Source organism: Kogia breviceps, chromosome 3 (genome assembly GCF_026419965.1).
Source record: "Kogia breviceps isolate mKogBre1 chromosome 3, mKogBre1 haplotype 1, whole genome shotgun sequence".
NCBI classification, from domain to species: domain Eukaryota; kingdom Metazoa; phylum Chordata; class Mammalia; order Artiodactyla; family Physeteridae; genus Kogia; species Kogia breviceps.
In genome coordinates, this window is record NC_081312.1 from 86904643 (window position 1) to 86922100 (window position 17458).

The 17458-nt window shown below is 39.7% G+C and overlaps 1 protein-coding gene and 1 long non-coding RNA gene across 3 annotated transcripts in view; one reads left to right on the forward strand and one right to left on the reverse strand.

Annotated features, from left to right (window-relative positions):
* The window catches only part of UBR1 (ubiquitin protein ligase E3 component n-recognin 1), a 166080-nt gene extending 158724 nt beyond the window's left edge, over nucleotides 1–7356 (reverse strand). For both annotated transcript variants that reach the window (XM_059059472.2, XM_059059471.2), the window contains exon 1: nucleotides 7126–7356. In XM_059059472.2, the coding sequence (XP_058915455.1) occupies nucleotides 7126–7206 (81 nt within the window). In that variant the 5' untranslated portion in view covers nucleotides 7207–7356. The remainder of the gene's footprint in view (nucleotides 1–7125) is intronic.
* On the forward strand, nucleotides 7356–17142 carry LOC136793818 (uncharacterized). The gene is made up of 3 exons (XR_010839669.1): nucleotides 7356–7568; nucleotides 13589–13694; nucleotides 16825–17142. It is a non-coding gene; the product is annotated as an uncharacterized lncRNA (long non-coding RNA).
* Nucleotides 17143–17458: the final 316 nt, after the last annotated feature.

Consider the following 17458-nt stretch of genomic DNA (forward strand, 5'->3'; position numbering starts at 1 on the left):
TACACAACATTGTTATGCAACTATACTCCAATAAAAATCAATTTAAATTTTTTTAAAAATAAAATAAAATGATGCCAAATAGTCTCAAAGTATCTCCCTTGAAGATATTTATTAACTACAAAGGGAAAAAGATAGTAAGTATAAAGTAGAGAAACCTTGCAGATACCAACTTAACCAAATGATTAAGATAAATATCACCAATAATAAGAAATACTGATATCAAGAATCCCTTAATATGATGCACGGAGAAGGATATGGTACCATTTTTGTGTTATTCTTGCCAAAAATGTATGCCCTCATTCCAAACTTAAGAAAACATCAAACCCAAATTAAGGAACATGGCACAAAATAACTGCTCAATATTCTTGAGTAGTCATGTCAAGGTCAGGAAAAACAAGGAAAGACCAACTGGAAGGAGACTATGGAGAAAGTGAGACATTGTTACATACTGGAAGAGATAAACAGGTGGGATGTAAGGTGGGATCCTCAATAGGATCCTGGAACAGTAGAAGGACATTAGTAGGAAAACTGGTAAAATTTGAATAAGGTCTGTCGTTTGGTTAGTAGCAATATTAATTTCCAGTCCCTAATAATTGTTCTACATTTATGTGAGATGTTAGCATTAGGGGATGCAGGAGTGAGGGATATAAGAGAACTGTTTGTGCTATTTTTCTAAGTTTTCTAAAAGTCTAAAATGAGTTCAAAATAAGAAGTTAGAAAAAAAGAGCTGATAACTGAAGCTGTCTATTTCCATCTAATGGAAAGGCATTAAAGATACACAGTACATTAAAGTAGGTTACAAAGCAGTGTGTATAAAATCTCATTTTGGTTATATATTATATATATTAACATGGGGAAAAAGTTAGGAGGAATATATACCAAAATGTTAACAGTAGTGGGTAGTGGGATTTTAGCATACTTCCATGGAATTTGTATGTCTGCTTACCTAAATATCCTTACAGTGATTCCATATTTCGAGAGTAATTTTTTAACTGTAAAATTTTAAATATTTTACTAAAATCTTTTTTAAAAAATGAACTAAACCTTCCTATATTCTAATTCCAACTTTTCTAGGATACTCACAAACCAACAACTTGTGTTCTCTGCATACCTGGCAACAACTATAACTAGCAGATTTAATGTTCTATGGTGTACCTAAAGTTCTTTTCTTCAAACAGCACTAAAGAAAAAAAAATCCTGTATATTCAGTCCTATACACCAAACAAAAACCTTTTTCTGTCTTTCCTAATTATGGAAGGCACAGAACTAGTTTCTTGTTCTAGTTTTCAAGAATATTTTCAAGAACATGAGAAACTTGAGAATCACCATTGAGAATCACCAAAAACCTAAGGGATCTATTCTGGTTCAAGTCCTTCATTTAAAACTGAGTGACAAGGAAAAAGTAAAACTGGCTTGTTCAAGACTGAATACTATCAGGGTCAGGAATAGAACTTAGGTATCCTGACTCCCAGAGTTCAGTGTTCATTCTACTTAACCAAATATAAATACATTATTCTTTTAAATTTACCCTTAAGACTTGCTCAATTTCACTTTAATAGTGAAACAAAACAAAAAACAAAGCTTTGCGCTTCCCTGGTGGCACAGTGGTTGAGAATCTGCCTGCCGATGCAGGGGACACGGGTTTGTGCCCCGGTCCGGGAAGATCCCACATGCCGCGGAGCAGCTGGGCCCGTGAGCCATGGCCGCTGAGCCCGTGCGTCCGGAGCCTGTGCTCCGCAACGGGAGAGGCCACAATAGTGAGAAGCCCGCGTACCACAAAAACAAAACAAAACAAAACAAAGCTTTGCCTTCTTTTTAATTTTTCCCTCTAAATGAATACCACTAAATATTCTTAAATTATATCCCTGTCATTACATGTCTCAGTCTGAGGAACTAATATTTTAAAATGTTATCTTTACATAATTGGATGATTTGGACAGAATGTCTGGGTGTTGATGCCTTCAATGCCCTCTCCACTGACCTTACCACTAGCTGTCTATCCTTCCACCTCCCCCCACCTTAGCTGTTCCTTAAGGTCGATTTAGCTTAAAGCCCACCTCCATGAACACTTCACTGACCCGTCTAAGAAAATTTTTCTCCCCTGTAACTCCAATGCAGCACTTACTAAAGAAGGTACTCATTCAGGACCTGTATCTTTGCCAGATAACATTAGTTACCTTTAAATGTGTACATCGAGCCTCTTCAACCAGATTTTCAGCTCCTTGAGGGAAGGAACTTTCCTTCCAAATCCTTGTATCCACACAAGCCTATCTCAAGTACTTAAAAAAATGTCTCAGTCATTGTTGAAAGTTATACACTTCTTGCTAAAGAGAACAAAGCAAATGATAACATTAAGCCTTCTAAAACTGTTTACGAAATTCTTACAGGAGATAAAGTACAATTATGTTGTTCATAAAAAATTTTTCCTAGATGACTGCCACAAGTATGAAAAAAATTTTTTCAACTAAGATTTCTGGTTTATTTTTCTAGATAAGAAAAACTATACAGGATATATTCTACTGGGTGACATGTTCAGGAATTACTGGTGACTGTAGTAGGTTTGATTCTTTGGTTGGTTGCTTTTAGTATTTTCTCCAATTTGAGACATGATTAAATTAAGAAATTTTTATTTTCATGTTCAGGGAAAAAAACTCTTTTTTCAACATTTGGAGTTAAGGGAAGACTTTCCCAATTGACTGTTCCGCAAAAACAAATTCTCACAACATTTAAATCCCCAAACATTCCAAACATTTTCCTCATCCCCATGGAGATTAAAAAATATGTTTTCAACTCTGACCCAGGGACTGGGATGACTGGTAACATCAGTCTGAAAACAGAACTTACTTTAAGTACACTAGGTTCCTTTTGTTCAAATCACAATTTACGGGCTTCCCTGGTGGCGCAGTGGTTGAGAACCTGCCTGCCAATGCAGGGGACACGGATTCGAGCCCTGGTCTGGGAGGATCCCACATGCCGCGGAGCAACTAGGCCCGTGAGCCACAATTACTGAGCCTGCGTGTCTGGAGCCTGTGCTGAGCAACAAAAGAGGCCGCGACAGTGAGAGGCCCGCGAACAGCAAAAAAAAAAAAAAAAAAAAAGAAAAGACTATGTTATCTCTTAAAGATCCCCTATACACATAGATTGTAGATAATTTTTCCTTGACATGATCAGGAAATGATCATGATCAAGTCAGACATGATCCTTGCCTTCATGGAACTTACATTCTGGTAGGAGAAATAGACATTTAAAGAAATAAAGACAATACAGTAATCACAGATTGTAATAAGTGCAGTGGAGGAAATAAACAGGGTGCTTTGACAGAGAATGGTAAAAGGAACCCATCTTTTAGACAAGGTAACTATCAAGAAAAAGCAGAGGAAAAACACTCTATGAAAAAAGAAGAGCAAGCAAAGGCACAGGCCCTGAAGTAAGACAGAGCTTGGACTTATTTTGGAAGCTAGTGTGGCTAAAAGTGAATGAAGAGAAAGTAACAGAAAATGAGGGGAGATGGAGGGGCCGGATCAGGCAGGATCTTGAAGAACATGTAATGAGTTTAGATTTTATCCAAGTAGATGAGAAACCACTGAAGGATTTAGGCAAGAGATTGACATGATCTGATTTAGTCTCACAAAGATTTCTCTGGCTGCTCTGTGGAGAATGGACTAAAAGAGGGCAAAAACAGAAGCTAAGAGACCAGTTAAAAGGTCACTGCAGTTGCCTAGTCAACAGATGGTGGCTAGGACTAGAGAGATGGAGTGGAGACAGACAGAATTGTTTGTGTTCAAGAGCTATTACGGAAGTGTCATCTACTGAGACAGGGATAACAAAACTTGACGTCTCCCTTCTTTGCCCTCCCAAAACCTGGTCTTTCCTCTCAGTACATGACACAGCCACAATCATGAATACTTAAGTCAAAAACTGGGGATCCAGATGTCATGTTTCTTCCCTTTTCCCTCATGCCTAAACCATACACAAATCTTTCTACTTCTACCATACTTGCAAAATCTCTCCCCAATCCATCCACTTCTCTTCATCTCCAGTGATATCGCTTTAATACAAGCCACCAGCAACTATGACTTGGTTACTGTAGTAGCTTCCTAATTGCTCCTCCATTTGAAACACTTTTCAGACATCCAAGTGGATATGTCAAGTAGGTAGACACACCTGCGACTGTGGAGCTCAAAAGTGAGATGACCCAGAGATATAAATTTGGGAACTGAACGAATACAGATGGTATGTAAAGCCACAGAACTGGATGAAATCACATGGGCAGAGGATGTAGACAGGGAAAAGAAAAGAGTTTAGTACCATACCAGGAGGCATCTTTTGAGATGGACTTAATAAAGAAAATCCAGTTAATGAAGACAGAAGGCAGAAGTTCTGTCAGACCACTCCACATACTATGAATTCCCAATTTTTCTCACTCTTCACCTTCCTAGACCCAATAAACTACCCTCTCCTAGAAACTACACCCTATGATACTGCACTACTCTCACCTCCTACCTGCTTGGCTGCTCCCTTTCTAGCTCCTTCCTCCACTGTCTATCCCTGAAATTCAATCATTCCTGTCTTCCTCACTTCTCCCTCTCTTCCTCGCTCCCTCTCTGTGTGACTGTCTCTTTCTCTCTGTGTATGTATAAACACACAAACACAGACTTTCCTCCTCAAAGATCTTATCCATCCCCACAACCTCAACTGTCAACTCTATACTGAGAACTTCTAAATGTCTCTGGCTAAATCTTACTCTGTGGCCCATAGACCAGGACTTCATTTGCAGTGCATGCTTGTGAAAATGCAAATTCTCAGACCCCCACCCTAGACCTACAGAATCAACTCCCCTAATGATTCTTAAGCAATGGCTCTTCTAATAAATGTCCAATAATTCATACCTATTATTTCACTCTAATTGCATGTTATGTGATGTCAGGAATTTGAGAGACTTCATGCCTGTTGATTTCAATATGACAGAAAAAAATGACCTGGGGTCTAAGAAGGAAGTTTGATTTAAGCATAACAGAAACTATATAATACCCAGGGACAAGACTCTAATGGAAATGGTAAGATTTCTTAGACCTCTGTAACTGTCCCATATTTACTATTTTGTTTTCCCCTGCCTCCCAATGGTGATTTAAGATTCAAATCATTCAAATGTTAAAGAATCTCTGAGCTTGCTTCTCTTAATCAAGAAGAAGTAAACTGGAAAGCCAGTGTCTTACTCCATTCTCAGGATAAAATTGAAGGTGGTATTTTTAAAAAGAATAGGAAACTAGGAAGATGTCTGGAGTCTAAAATAGAGAGAGCTAAGACAAAAGAGTGATCAGGAGGCTCACCAGTCACAGGTCTTCATTCATTTACATCACCCTATCTTGTATTAAAATTTGAGCACTTGTCCTACCTGTGTCTCTAGAGTGTGAGTTACCTGAGGCTTTTACACTTCTCTTGTCATCTACCTACTATCTTGCAAAACCCAAAACCTTGCCCAAAGAAATCTAATATTGAAGAGTCTGCAACATAATTCTAGCTGGATTCCTGTACCATTATCTCCAATTCCAAATAAGTAAGATCCAGATTGATGAGGTTTTTTGGTACCACCTGGAAGGAATTAATATATCAAAGCTTTAAATAAACACCAGTCATCTTTAGCAATACAAAATTACGATAACACTTCTGACCACAGCACAGTTTCTCCACTCCTTAGAAGACGTAAAAAGCACAGCTTTACATTAAGACCAGATGTTTCAGCTGCTTCTAAAGTTTCCCTATCTTCTCATTTCTTATCATCTCAAACACATGCTTCCCCCTTCAATACGGTGAAATGAGGTTGAACTGTTACTTTGGGTAGAGGATGGTTGCAAGCACTGCCCTAGTTGATGGCCAAACCCTTAGTCCAACTCATTCCCCACGTGATTTCTGTCTCCCAGCCAGTCTCTTTAGTCCCTGAGGTGGACTCTTTTCTGGAGCTCACACTGTTCTCTCATAAAACAATGCTCAAGGGGCTTCCCTGGTGGCACAGTGGTTGAGAGTCCGCCTGCCGATGCAGGGGACACGGGTTCGTGCCCCGGTCCGGGAAGATCCCACATGCCGCGGAGCAGCTAGGCCCGTGAGCCATGGCCGCTGAGCCTGCGCGTCCGGAGCCTGTGCTCCGCAACGGGAGAGGCCACGACAGTGAGAGGCCCGCGAACCGCAAAAAAAAAAAAAAAAAAAAAAAAAACCACTTCAAAAATGATTTTATTTAAAACTACCAACCAAAGAAACTTCAGAAAGAGATGTATATCCTACACCTTTCTATATGCACCAATAAAGATAATAAAACTCTTCATATCATGCAGTGACCAATATTTGAATATTTTCTATATACCTCCGCAGTAGGTGCCTGGGGACATCCAGAACATTCCCTAATGTTGCCCCCTACTTCTTATCCTCCTCAGTCAGCTTTCTCCCTGTAGTCAGACTATCGCCTCAAATTTACTATCTCTGCCTTCCCTTTTTTTTTTTTTTTTTTTTTTGGTTTTCAAAATACAAGGGCAAAGTATAAATTCCGATATTAATTAATGGTATCGCTCTGACTTGAAATGTCTGAAAGCCTGTTCTTCACCTGTAAGAAGCAACGACAGATTTCTCCACTGAAGATTAGGCCTGGGTTCTCAAGATACTACAACGAAGGACTGCAACTCCTACACCCCACATCTTGACGTGAGTTGACAGTGGCAGCATGCCCTGTCACTATCAGGCCCCACCCAGCCAGCTATGCAATACAACACTAGGTGTTGCGTCCTGGACGCCTATCATCTTAGGAGGGGTTAACACTACGTCTCTAGGAAAATGGCTCTTCCTCTAAACCCCTACACCAGACCATCTAATAACATTACCAGTTCTTTCTATTTCAGGATAGAGACAAGCTTGAACTCGTCACGGCTAATAAATGACAAAGTCATTATACACCGGAGACTTGGCCGGCAGGAATGTGGGTGATGACTGACTAACTTTATTCTGTGGCTTCCTTTCAGATCAATCCATACGACTCCCGCTCCCCAGAGCCACCGTAAGGGGTGAAGCCCCACATCCTCCTGAACACGGTAGGGAAGGTCTCGGGAGGACAAAAGCAACTGGCCTACACGGACTTACAGACGCCAGTCGTTGTGGAGTCTGGGGTAACTCCGTGCTGACTTCCATCCTCTCAGCGTCCCCGGCCTCCACCTCCGCCATCTTGAGGGAAACTGACACCCGCAGTTCCAGACCCCCAGCCGGAGGCGAATGGGAACCTGTGGCCGGTCCCAGAGACGAAGGGCGACAGTTTTACGACGGCCCCTGAAGTCGGGTTTGACGCAAAATCGAACAGCGGTTTCCGGTCCGCTTCCGGAAGCAGCCGTCACGGTCGGTGCGGCTGTTTCTTCCCCTCATTTCTTAGTCACGGTGCTTGGTGGCTGACTGGTTGTATAGCTGGTTTCGGTGCTGGGAACTGTTTCATCTACGAGGTGAAAAACAAGTTCAGCGTCCATTATGAAAGGAAGAAAACTGTCGGGGCTGAGAATCTGCTCTGGGTCTCTTTCTGGTCAGGCGGTTGTTGGGTATGTTTTGCCTTCCTAAGTACCTGCATTGGTTCCCCAGAGCCCACAAAAAGAAAAAATACTCAAAGATAAGCTCTCTTTAGGAACGTAGCCTGTGGGAACTTGCACATGCGCGCAAGAAAGCTTGGGCCTCAGCAGCTCTTTGGAGAGGTGGTGAAGTAACGAGAAATGGGAAACCTAGTCATTCATCGGCAGAGGAAAGATGAAATAAACGTGGTACATCTGCATTAGGGAACATCCTGTAGCTCTTAAAGAGAACAAAATAGCTCTGTGTGAAAAGATAAAGATAAATTAAGTGGGAGGAAAATGCAATCAGGTTGCCACAAACTATGATTTTGGCACTTACCTACATTTTAAATGTGAAAGTAACAGTCTTGAAAGGGAAGAAAGCAAACTATTAATAGTTAGCTCTGAGGAGCAGGAGAGCAGGGAGGTGGTCTAGAGCTACTTTACCTTCTTCTGTATTGTTGTAAAGTATTTACAAAAGAAGTAATTTTAAAACGTATTTTTTAACAAAAGGAAAAAAATTAAGCTCCTAACGCTTTGGAAAGAGTTAATAGTAGTTAACTATTTGGGGAAAGATTAAGTTAGGTCTTTACCTCAAATAGTATATAAAAATAATCAATTGAGGCATTAACTGCTTTTAAAAAGTAAAGAAATAAGTAAATATATTTGTATAATATTGGAGTGGAGAAGGCTTTTTAAAGCATGACAGAAAGGGCAGAAAATATAAAATATAGAAAATATTAAATGTCAGAAATATAGACAGGTAATATAAAAAGACTGATAGGTAATTTCATCAAAATTTAAAACTTACATATAAAAATAAGTTACACAAAGTTTAAAAGTAAACAAAAGCTGGGTAGAAATTTCTGCAACACTCACTCATGACAGACCAAAGGATAAAATCCCAAAGAAGACTCTTCCAATTTTAAAAATGGACAAAAATACATAAATACTCATCAATTTTGGGGACTAACCTGGTGGCACAGTGGTTAAGAATCCGCCTGCCAATTCAGGGACACGGGTTTGAGCCCTGGTCCGGGAAGATCCCACATGCCGCGGAGCAACTAAGCCCGTGAGACACAACTACTGAAGCCTGCATGCCTAGAGCCCATGCTCCGCAACAAGAGAAGCCACCACAATGAGAAGCCTGCACATCTCAACGAACAGTAACCCCCACTAACCGCAACTAGAGAAAGCCCACACTCAGCAACAAAGACCCACCACAGCCAAAAATAAATAAATAAATAAATTTATTAAAAAACAAAATACTCATCAATTTTTATAAATATATGAAAAAAACCTAACTAGTAAGCAAATAAATGCAAATTAAAGAAAAATGGATTCCATTTATTGCCTGTAAATTTGGTGAGGTTTTTTGTTTGTTTGTTTTCTTAAAGATAATCACCATTGTTGATAAACTGGAAGGATACTCATATTGTTATGTAAAATGCAAGTGTAAATTGGTAAACCTGCAGGAAAGCAATGTGGCAACCTTCGGCATTTTTTTTTTTTTAATGCATACTCTGGCTTAGCAATTCCATTTTTAAGACTGTATCCTAGAGAAATAATTCAGGGTGCAAGTGAAGTTTTAACTGCATCATTATTGGCAATGGAGAAAAATTAGAAACAACTCGAATGCCCTCAATAAAGGACACTGGCTAAATAAACTGTGGTCATACATACAATGTAGTACTCTGTAGCCTTTAAAAATATTTTAGAACATTGGTTCTCAAAGTGTGGTCCACAGACCCCATGAGAGTTCCCAAGAAAAGTTTGTGAGGTAAAAACTTTTTATGGTAATGGCAAAGAAGTTATGTGTCTTTTTAAACAACCATGTTGGTATTTGTAATTACTGTTGCAGAGGCAACGGTGGATGAAACTGCTGGCTGCAGCACAAAATAAAGGCAGTGGCACCAAAAACAACTAGGCACCAAAGTCACTAATTTCTTCGCCACCATTCCCTTGCACTTGCAAAAGGCAGGGGGCGGGGGGGAGCCTGTTTCTCTTAGCAATGTTCTTGATGAAACAGGAAAAATTATTAATTGTATTAAATCTCAGCCTGTGAGTCTTTTAAATATTCTGTATGATGAAATGGGAAGCACACATAAAGCTTTTCTGCTGTATCCAAAGTATGATCGTTGACTTGAAGAGAAACACTTCTGTGATGGAGTTGCTAGCTGAACCAGCCACCATTTTCATGGAACACCATATTAAAACAACTGACAGATATTCTAGGGTTATGAGATTCTGGAGCAAGTAAAAGAATGAGAAGGCAGGCATTTTCTCAAATATGAACAAATAAGCCATTCTCATCAAGGAAAACAACAGTTTTTGTCTACAATAAAATTCAAGCTTTCAAGTGAATGTTTTGTGGAGAACTTGTTTCTGCCACTGTGAGTTTGACAAAGTCCCAGTGAATTTGGTGGGATATTAAAACGTGCTTTTGGGGGTTATTGTGTAATGAAAAGTATTGACATTTAGAAGATCTGTATAAGTCAATGAACCAATATTTTCCAAATGACAAATGCAGGATGTTATGAAATCTGGCATGGGCGAAAGATTTGTTCACATTGCTAAATAGACCAGTAGAATTTAATGTTATGGAGTACAAAAATTTCAGATTCCATATTGAATTGATCTTTAAGATTTTACTATTGGCCTAGTTCTGATGTAGATTCAAAGAATAATATCCACAGTTATCTGAAAACACTATTAAAATACTCCTCCCTTTTCCAACTATGTATCTGTGTGAGGCCAGAGTTTCTTCATATACTTGAACCAAAACAACATATCACAGTAGATGGAATGAAGAAAGAGACGTGAGAACCCAGCTGTCTTCTATTAAGGAGATTTGCAAAAATGTAAAGCATTGCCACACTTTTTGTTTGTTTTGGATAATCTATTTTTCATTTACAATTTTATTTATTTTAACATTATTGGGCTGGTAATTGTTATTTTAGACAAATTGATATTTTTAAATTTTCCTCAGTTTTAGTTTCTAATACAATAAATATCAATAGATATAACCTACGTAAACAGAAGAACTTGGAGTTCCCTAATTTTTTTTCTTTTTTTTTTTAAGAAGATGTTGGGGGTAGGAGTTTATTAATTTATATAATTTATTTTTGCTGTGTTGGGTCTTCGTTTCTGTGTGAGGGCTTTCTCTAGTTGTGGCAAGCGGGGGCCACTCTTCATCGTGGTGTGTGGGCCTCTCACCGTTGTGGCCTCTCCCGTTGCAGAGCACAGGCTCCAGACATGCAGGCTCAGTGGCCATGGCTCACGGGCCTAGCTGCTCCGCGGCATGTGGGATCTTCCTGGACCGGGGCACGATCCCGTGTCCCCTGCATAGGCAGGCGGACTCTCAACCACTGCGCCACCAGGGAAGCCCTACCTCTTTTTTAAGATAGAAAAAATACTGAATACCCAGCTAGGTAGATAGTCATACCCAATCTATCCAGATCAAAAAGCTTCCTTGATAATGTTTTCCCTGATCTAGCCAGTTGTGGTGGGATCTTTCCCTCCCCTTGGAGGAACTAGTAGCTATACAACTCTAATATGTTAGTTCCTTAAGTGCAGGAACCAAGACATATACATAGGAATGTCAACTACTGTGTGAAAGGTTTTAGATGCATGTTAAAGTATGTTAAAATAACTCTCAAAACAATCCCATAATGTTGTTCTCATTATCACCATTGTACAGACAAGGAAATTAAAGCTTGAACAAGTGAGGTTGCTTGTTAAAACCTGCAATTACTAAGTAATAAACCCTGGATTCAAAACCTAGTTCTGACTAGCTTCAAAATTTGTGCCTTTAGCCACTTCACTCTCTTACCTCCTATTTTTTTTTAAAAAGAAATTTAAGTCTCTTTTACCATTTTATATAATATAAATGTCTTCATCAGGTATCTGGCACACATTTAACATCCTAGCACATTTATATTAGACATTTTACAGGGCATGAACCAGATAAAATAGATATAAACTTATGATTTATCATTGCTCTTTTCTTATCTAGACCAAGGTGTGGTTTGGCCTAGTTTAGAATAAGATTGTGAATTTCTTTGATTCTTATGCAAAGACACACTTTTTTCAATTAACATCAGTTCACAGTAACTTTTGTGAGTAAATAAGCTACAAGGTCATTTTTCAGGTGCCATTTTACTGTTTGACACATTAACAACTGGCACTTTCTGGATGCCCCAGGATGACACAGTCAGTTGGGACAGCCATGCTCAGAACAGTTTTCCTTAGAATTCTCATATATGGGTTAGGCTGGAGGCTTTCAACCCTGGTTACACATTAGGATCACCTGGGATCTTTTTAAAACTTCCAATGCCAGGCCTCATTCTAGTGATTCTGATTTAATTAGAAAGGGGTGGGACCCGAATTTTCATTTTTTTAAACCTCCCCCACGTGATCCTAATGAGCAATCAGAGTTAAGAACCCCTGGGTGATTCCATTTTAACTGATCTCATTCTCTGGGATTATTTTCTTATATAGGATGATAGTAGGGCCTACATAATTCCTCCTGCCTGGTACAAACCCTTGATATTCCTCATTGAGATTAGGGAAGAGCAGCCTTCCTAGTTGGTCTCCTTATTTCCTCTCTCTTGCTCATATCATCCTCTGTCCTCCTGCCAGAATTATTCTTAAGGATAAATCTGGTCATGTGACTCTTACCTAAATGTATTAGACAACTGCTCTAGGGTAAAACTTAACCCTTAAGCATGGCATTCAAAGCCCTTCTCAACCTAGCTTGAAATGATTTTTGCTAGTCTTATCTCCCTTGCCACCCCTCTTCTTAAGCTATTCACACTGTATTTCCCACACACCATACCATCTCATAGTTCTGTGCTTTCACATAGGTTAGTCCCTTGGTCTAGAGTGCCCACCTCCTTCACAACTCTTTCTATAAAGAGATTTTGACTGATTCTTTATGGATCAGCTTATATATGACTCCCTCTGAGTTTTCTGATTCTCTCATTCTCCAACAGGTGGAATTGTTCTGTGTTTTCATGGCACTTTAAATGCCTCTGGCCCAGCACTTATCATGTGATGGAGTTATTTAGATGCCTGTTAACCCTGCTAGGCTGTGAGCTTCTTGAGAGCAGGAAGTCTGTCTCAGCTTTGTATACACAGCACACAGTGGCTGCCTGCCATATCATGCATGCTTAAAATGTATAGAAAAAACTCAGAAAAGACTAAAATACTACATGATACAAATTATTGTAGTTGAAATTTATAAATGGTTCTTAAAATACAATCTTAAAAAATCAACTCACAAAATATGCATTGGTCCCACATTAATTTACAAATCCAGGTTGAAACTAGCACTTACATTTATTTCATCATCAGAGGCTTCTTTCTAGGGATCTTAGAGTTTTCAGCCTGAGGCCTTCTTAAAATGCAAGTTATATTTGAGGAGGATAACTTCCTATCAGATTACCTTGTAGTAGGCGTTAGTTTAACAGATGCCTGAAATCCAAGTTCTGTGAATTGTACATGATGTTAGTTGAGTTTCAAAAGAAACTGACTAAAGCAGAGATTAGCATACAGGTTTATTAGGGAGATTTCTTGGGATCAATACCTGTAGGAAGGGGAAAGAATGGGAAAGAAACATCACTAGGCTGAGGGAGAAGGTGAGCTGCAATGTAATCTGAATGAAGGACTCAGCCAACTCCCTGGGGATTTCTGAAGCTGGACTCGCTCTTCAGAATTGGGACCAGGGTAGGTAGACCTTTATATCCTCACATTGATCAATCATTAGATGTGGCAGCCATGGCAAGAGGGGTCACCTTGAACAAGGCAGGCCTCTTCAGCAGAGGCAATTATTCCCTTCCAGCTAAGGCAATGCAGCCAGCAGCACTGCCAGCAGCTAAGGAAGTAAGTCCTTCATTCCTGAAGGGGGATTTGGGCTGCACATCATGGTTTCCAACACAGATAGGAATGGTAAGAAACAAAGGGCTTGAAAAAGGCAGCTAAAAAAGCCCAAAGACAAATCTTATCTTCTTCAGTTTCGCCTATGCTCTTGGGAGGCCGTGTGACACATGGAAACTATGGAACTCCGAAAGCCAGCAATTTGAATCCTGATTTCACCACTTCCTACCTGCAAAGAATTAGGTAAGTCTCATAGACTCTCTCAGCCTCAATTTTCTCATCTGTAACTGTGATGAAAAAATTTCCCTGATTAGGTAGTTGTAAGAATTAAACAAGAAAATATATGTGAAACTACTTTATGGATTATCAAATGCCATACAAATGCATGGTGTTGTTACAAATATTTGATTTATTGATTAAGTTAACTACTTCAAAAACTAAGTATCTGTTTAAGTTCTCTGTTCAAAAACTAGCAGGTAAAAGAGAGGGAGTACAACTCTTTTGTATTGTTTCCTCTTTAGCTCTTGCTCAGTATGCTCCATTGATCCAAGAAGCTGCCAAGATGCCTACCTTAAAATTTCTTTTACTTTTTAAAAAATTTTTATTTATTTACTTTTGGCTGCATTGGGTCTTTGTTGCCGTGTGCAGGCTTTCTCTAGTTGCGGCAAGCAGGAGCTACTCTTAGTTGCAGTGCGCGGGCTTCTCATTGCGGTGGCTTCACTTGTTGCAGAGCACGGGCTCTAGGTGCATGGGCTTCAGTATTTGTGGCACGTGGGCTCAGTAGTTGTGGCACAGGGGCTTAGTTGCTCCGCAGCATGTGGGATCTTCCCAGACCAGGGCTTGAACCCGTGTCCCCTGCATTGGTAGGTGGATTCTTAACCACTGTGCCACCAGGGAAGCCCTACTTTTTTTTTTTAACTTTTAAAAAACTATTCAGGGGGCTTCCCTGGTGGCGCAGTGGTTGAGAGTCCGCCTGCCGATGCAGGGGACACGGGTTCGTGCCCCGGTCCGGGAAGATCCCACATGCCGCGGGGCAGCTGGACCCGTGAGCTATGGCAGCTGAGCCTGTGCGTCTGGAGCCTGTGCTCCGCAGCGGGAGAGGCCACGACAGTGAGAGGCCCGTGTAGCACACACACAAAAAAAACTATTCAATGCAATAAATTCCTTACCTAACAATGCATGTGGATTTGGTAGTATTGTCTTGGGCCACAGAAATTGTAATGTAATTGAATTATATATGAGCTATTTCTATATTAACATGTTCCAAGGATATAATTTATGGCCTTTATACATGAAGCTCTAAAGGTGGAGACTGATGATCTCAGAACAGAAGGCAGCTCAGGAGCTCAGGAGGAGAATGGCAGAGAATAGAGATACAGAGGAGCTTAAGTTTTTGAGAGATGTGGGGAATGACAAAGCTGAGCTGCAGATGATTGAAAGGGCTTAGGCAGTGAGCCCATGAGAAAATCCATTAACCCCAAATGTATTATCTCTTTGACAGTGGGTCAAAGAGGTTACAAGATTTGCTTAGTCACACAGCTAAAAAGTGACAGAGCTGGCTTCAACACAGATATGTCTGAGGTTCTTAGCTGCAACAATACATTGCCTGAAAAGTGTGGTTTCAGCCTGAAACCAGTGGGTACTCCTGGAGAAGAGAAAATGACAAAGGGAGGGTAGTAGAAGTGGGAAAATAACTCTATGAATAAAGTAATAAAAGAAAGAACAGTGACCTAAAAGACCTGACTAGGTGGGGATAATCATGTGGATAAAAAACCAGGGAGACCCAAAAAACGCTGCGAGATTAAATGGATGTGCTATCTTTACCTAAAGTTTCCCAAACTGCCTTATTGTTTCATTAAGGCCACAGCTGAAGGTAGAGAGTGAAAAAGAGGAGAACACAATACTTGTTACTTTGCGGGAAGAAAAAAGAAGAAAGGAAGAATTGAGTGAAAGAAATGGAGACAAGGCATGAAGAAAGCAAGGACTTGTGACCTCTGTGGAAGGGCAAGTGGAGTTGGGTTATAGAAGAGTCTAATGACCTTCCAGGCATGAAACAAAATAAGAAGAAGGGGAAATGAGCAGACAAGAGTGAAAGGAAAAATGGGATGAAGGAAAATTAGTGGAAATAGAGACGATAAGCTCTTAACATGATGAGGAAGAAAAAAGGAATATGACATTAATTTATTTTCAGAGTGATAAAAGGGTGACAGAATTGAGTAAATTTACTGAAAGTTTCTGTTCTTGTCTGTTTGTGTGTGTGTGTTGCTGTTGTTGTTTTCTATTTTCACTGTACATTTTTACTGAATGGATCTAGTGGATCCATTAGATGGATTGCATTTCAGATATGGGCTTTATGTTTTGAAGTTCAAAATAATTTATCTTTGAATATAACCACCTCCATGTAATGAAAGATACTTTTTTGTTCATAGAGATTCACAGTAATTTGATGAGATAAAGGGATCTAAGGCAATAATCTGCTAATAGCTTTTACTAGTAGTCAGCAAAGTATGGTTGTCCCAGTGCTTGTTTGTATCATTCTGACCTAAGAATGGTTTTTACATTTTTAAGTGATCATAAAAATCAAGAATAATAATATTTTGTGACATGTGAAAGTTATTTGAAATTAATATTTCAGTGTCCATAAAGTTTTATTGGAATGTTGCCACTTGTCTCTGGCTGCTTTCATGTTGCCACAGCAGAGCTGAGTACTTGCTACAGAGACCAGATGGCCCACAAAACCTGAAACATATATTATCTGGTCCTTTACAGAAAGTGTGTCTACCCCTGTCCTAGAAAATGATACAGATCTGCTCTGATTAGAAATTACATAGTTACACTGAGGTCAACCCTGAATACTGACTTAACCAAAATTGTGATACAACTGTTTTGGGAGGAGGGGTCTGGGTATGAATTAAGGTAGTCCTTGTGGTGGTTGTGAAAGAGGGTTTGTTCCTAAGTGGGAGTCAGTAGGATATAACTTAATCCTGAGAGCCCAAAACTATCATGAATGGCATGTCAAGAGAGATATGGAGGTTGATAAAAAAGAGTGAGCTCCAGAATTGAAAGTCTCCTCTGGAATTGTGAATGGGAAACACTTGGGACCCAACATTTTCTTGGTAGTAAATGCCATTTTTTTAGTCACAAATTTGTTGAAATATTGCTTCCTTAAACTGAGAGCATGTGTAATTTTGAGTAAAGTAAAAATTATATTAGAAAATAGTGCCATGAAGGGAATCAGGATATAACACCCCAAAATATGCCATTTTAGCATAAGGATTATTTTGAGCTAAAGGCAATTCATAATCAACAGATATAGGAAGGGTTCTCTGTCCTTATCTCTCCAAAATCACGGTATCTATTTCCTTTTGTGAAGGTGACATATATTTCCTCCCTCCCTCTCCTGGACCAGGACGAGGAGACTGACCTTATCACCAGAGATAAAGCCAGCACCAAGATGAGCCTGCATAAACAAATCTTACTTAAAAAAAATAGCCCTTATCTTCCATTAGTTCCCCCATATATTTCCTAGTTACTTCCCCACAAATGATCTCCCTTGAAGCCCAAGCCCTTTCTTTGTTAAGAAAAGTATATAAACTCCCAAGCCTAATGGCTTCTGTGAGTTACCTCTTTTCTGTGAACTCCTATGCATGTAAAAAATATTAATAAACTTGTATTCCTTTTCTCCTGTCAATCTGTCTTTTTTCAACTGAGTTCACAGGCTCCCAAATACCAAACTTAAGAGGGTAGATGAAATTTTCCTCCCAGTCCCTCCACACCTGATGGCTTAGTCCCATTAACAGTATTCCTGACAGGAGAGCTCAGGTGTCTCTTCACATACATCCAAAGCCTCGGTTGGGCAGGAAGGGCTATCATTATTTTTTTTAATTTTATTTATTTATTTATTTATTTTTGGCTGTGTTGGGTCTTTGTTGCTGCACGCGGGCCCTCTGTAGTTGCGGTGAGCGGGGGCCACTCTTCGTTGCAGTGCACGGATTTCTCACCATGGT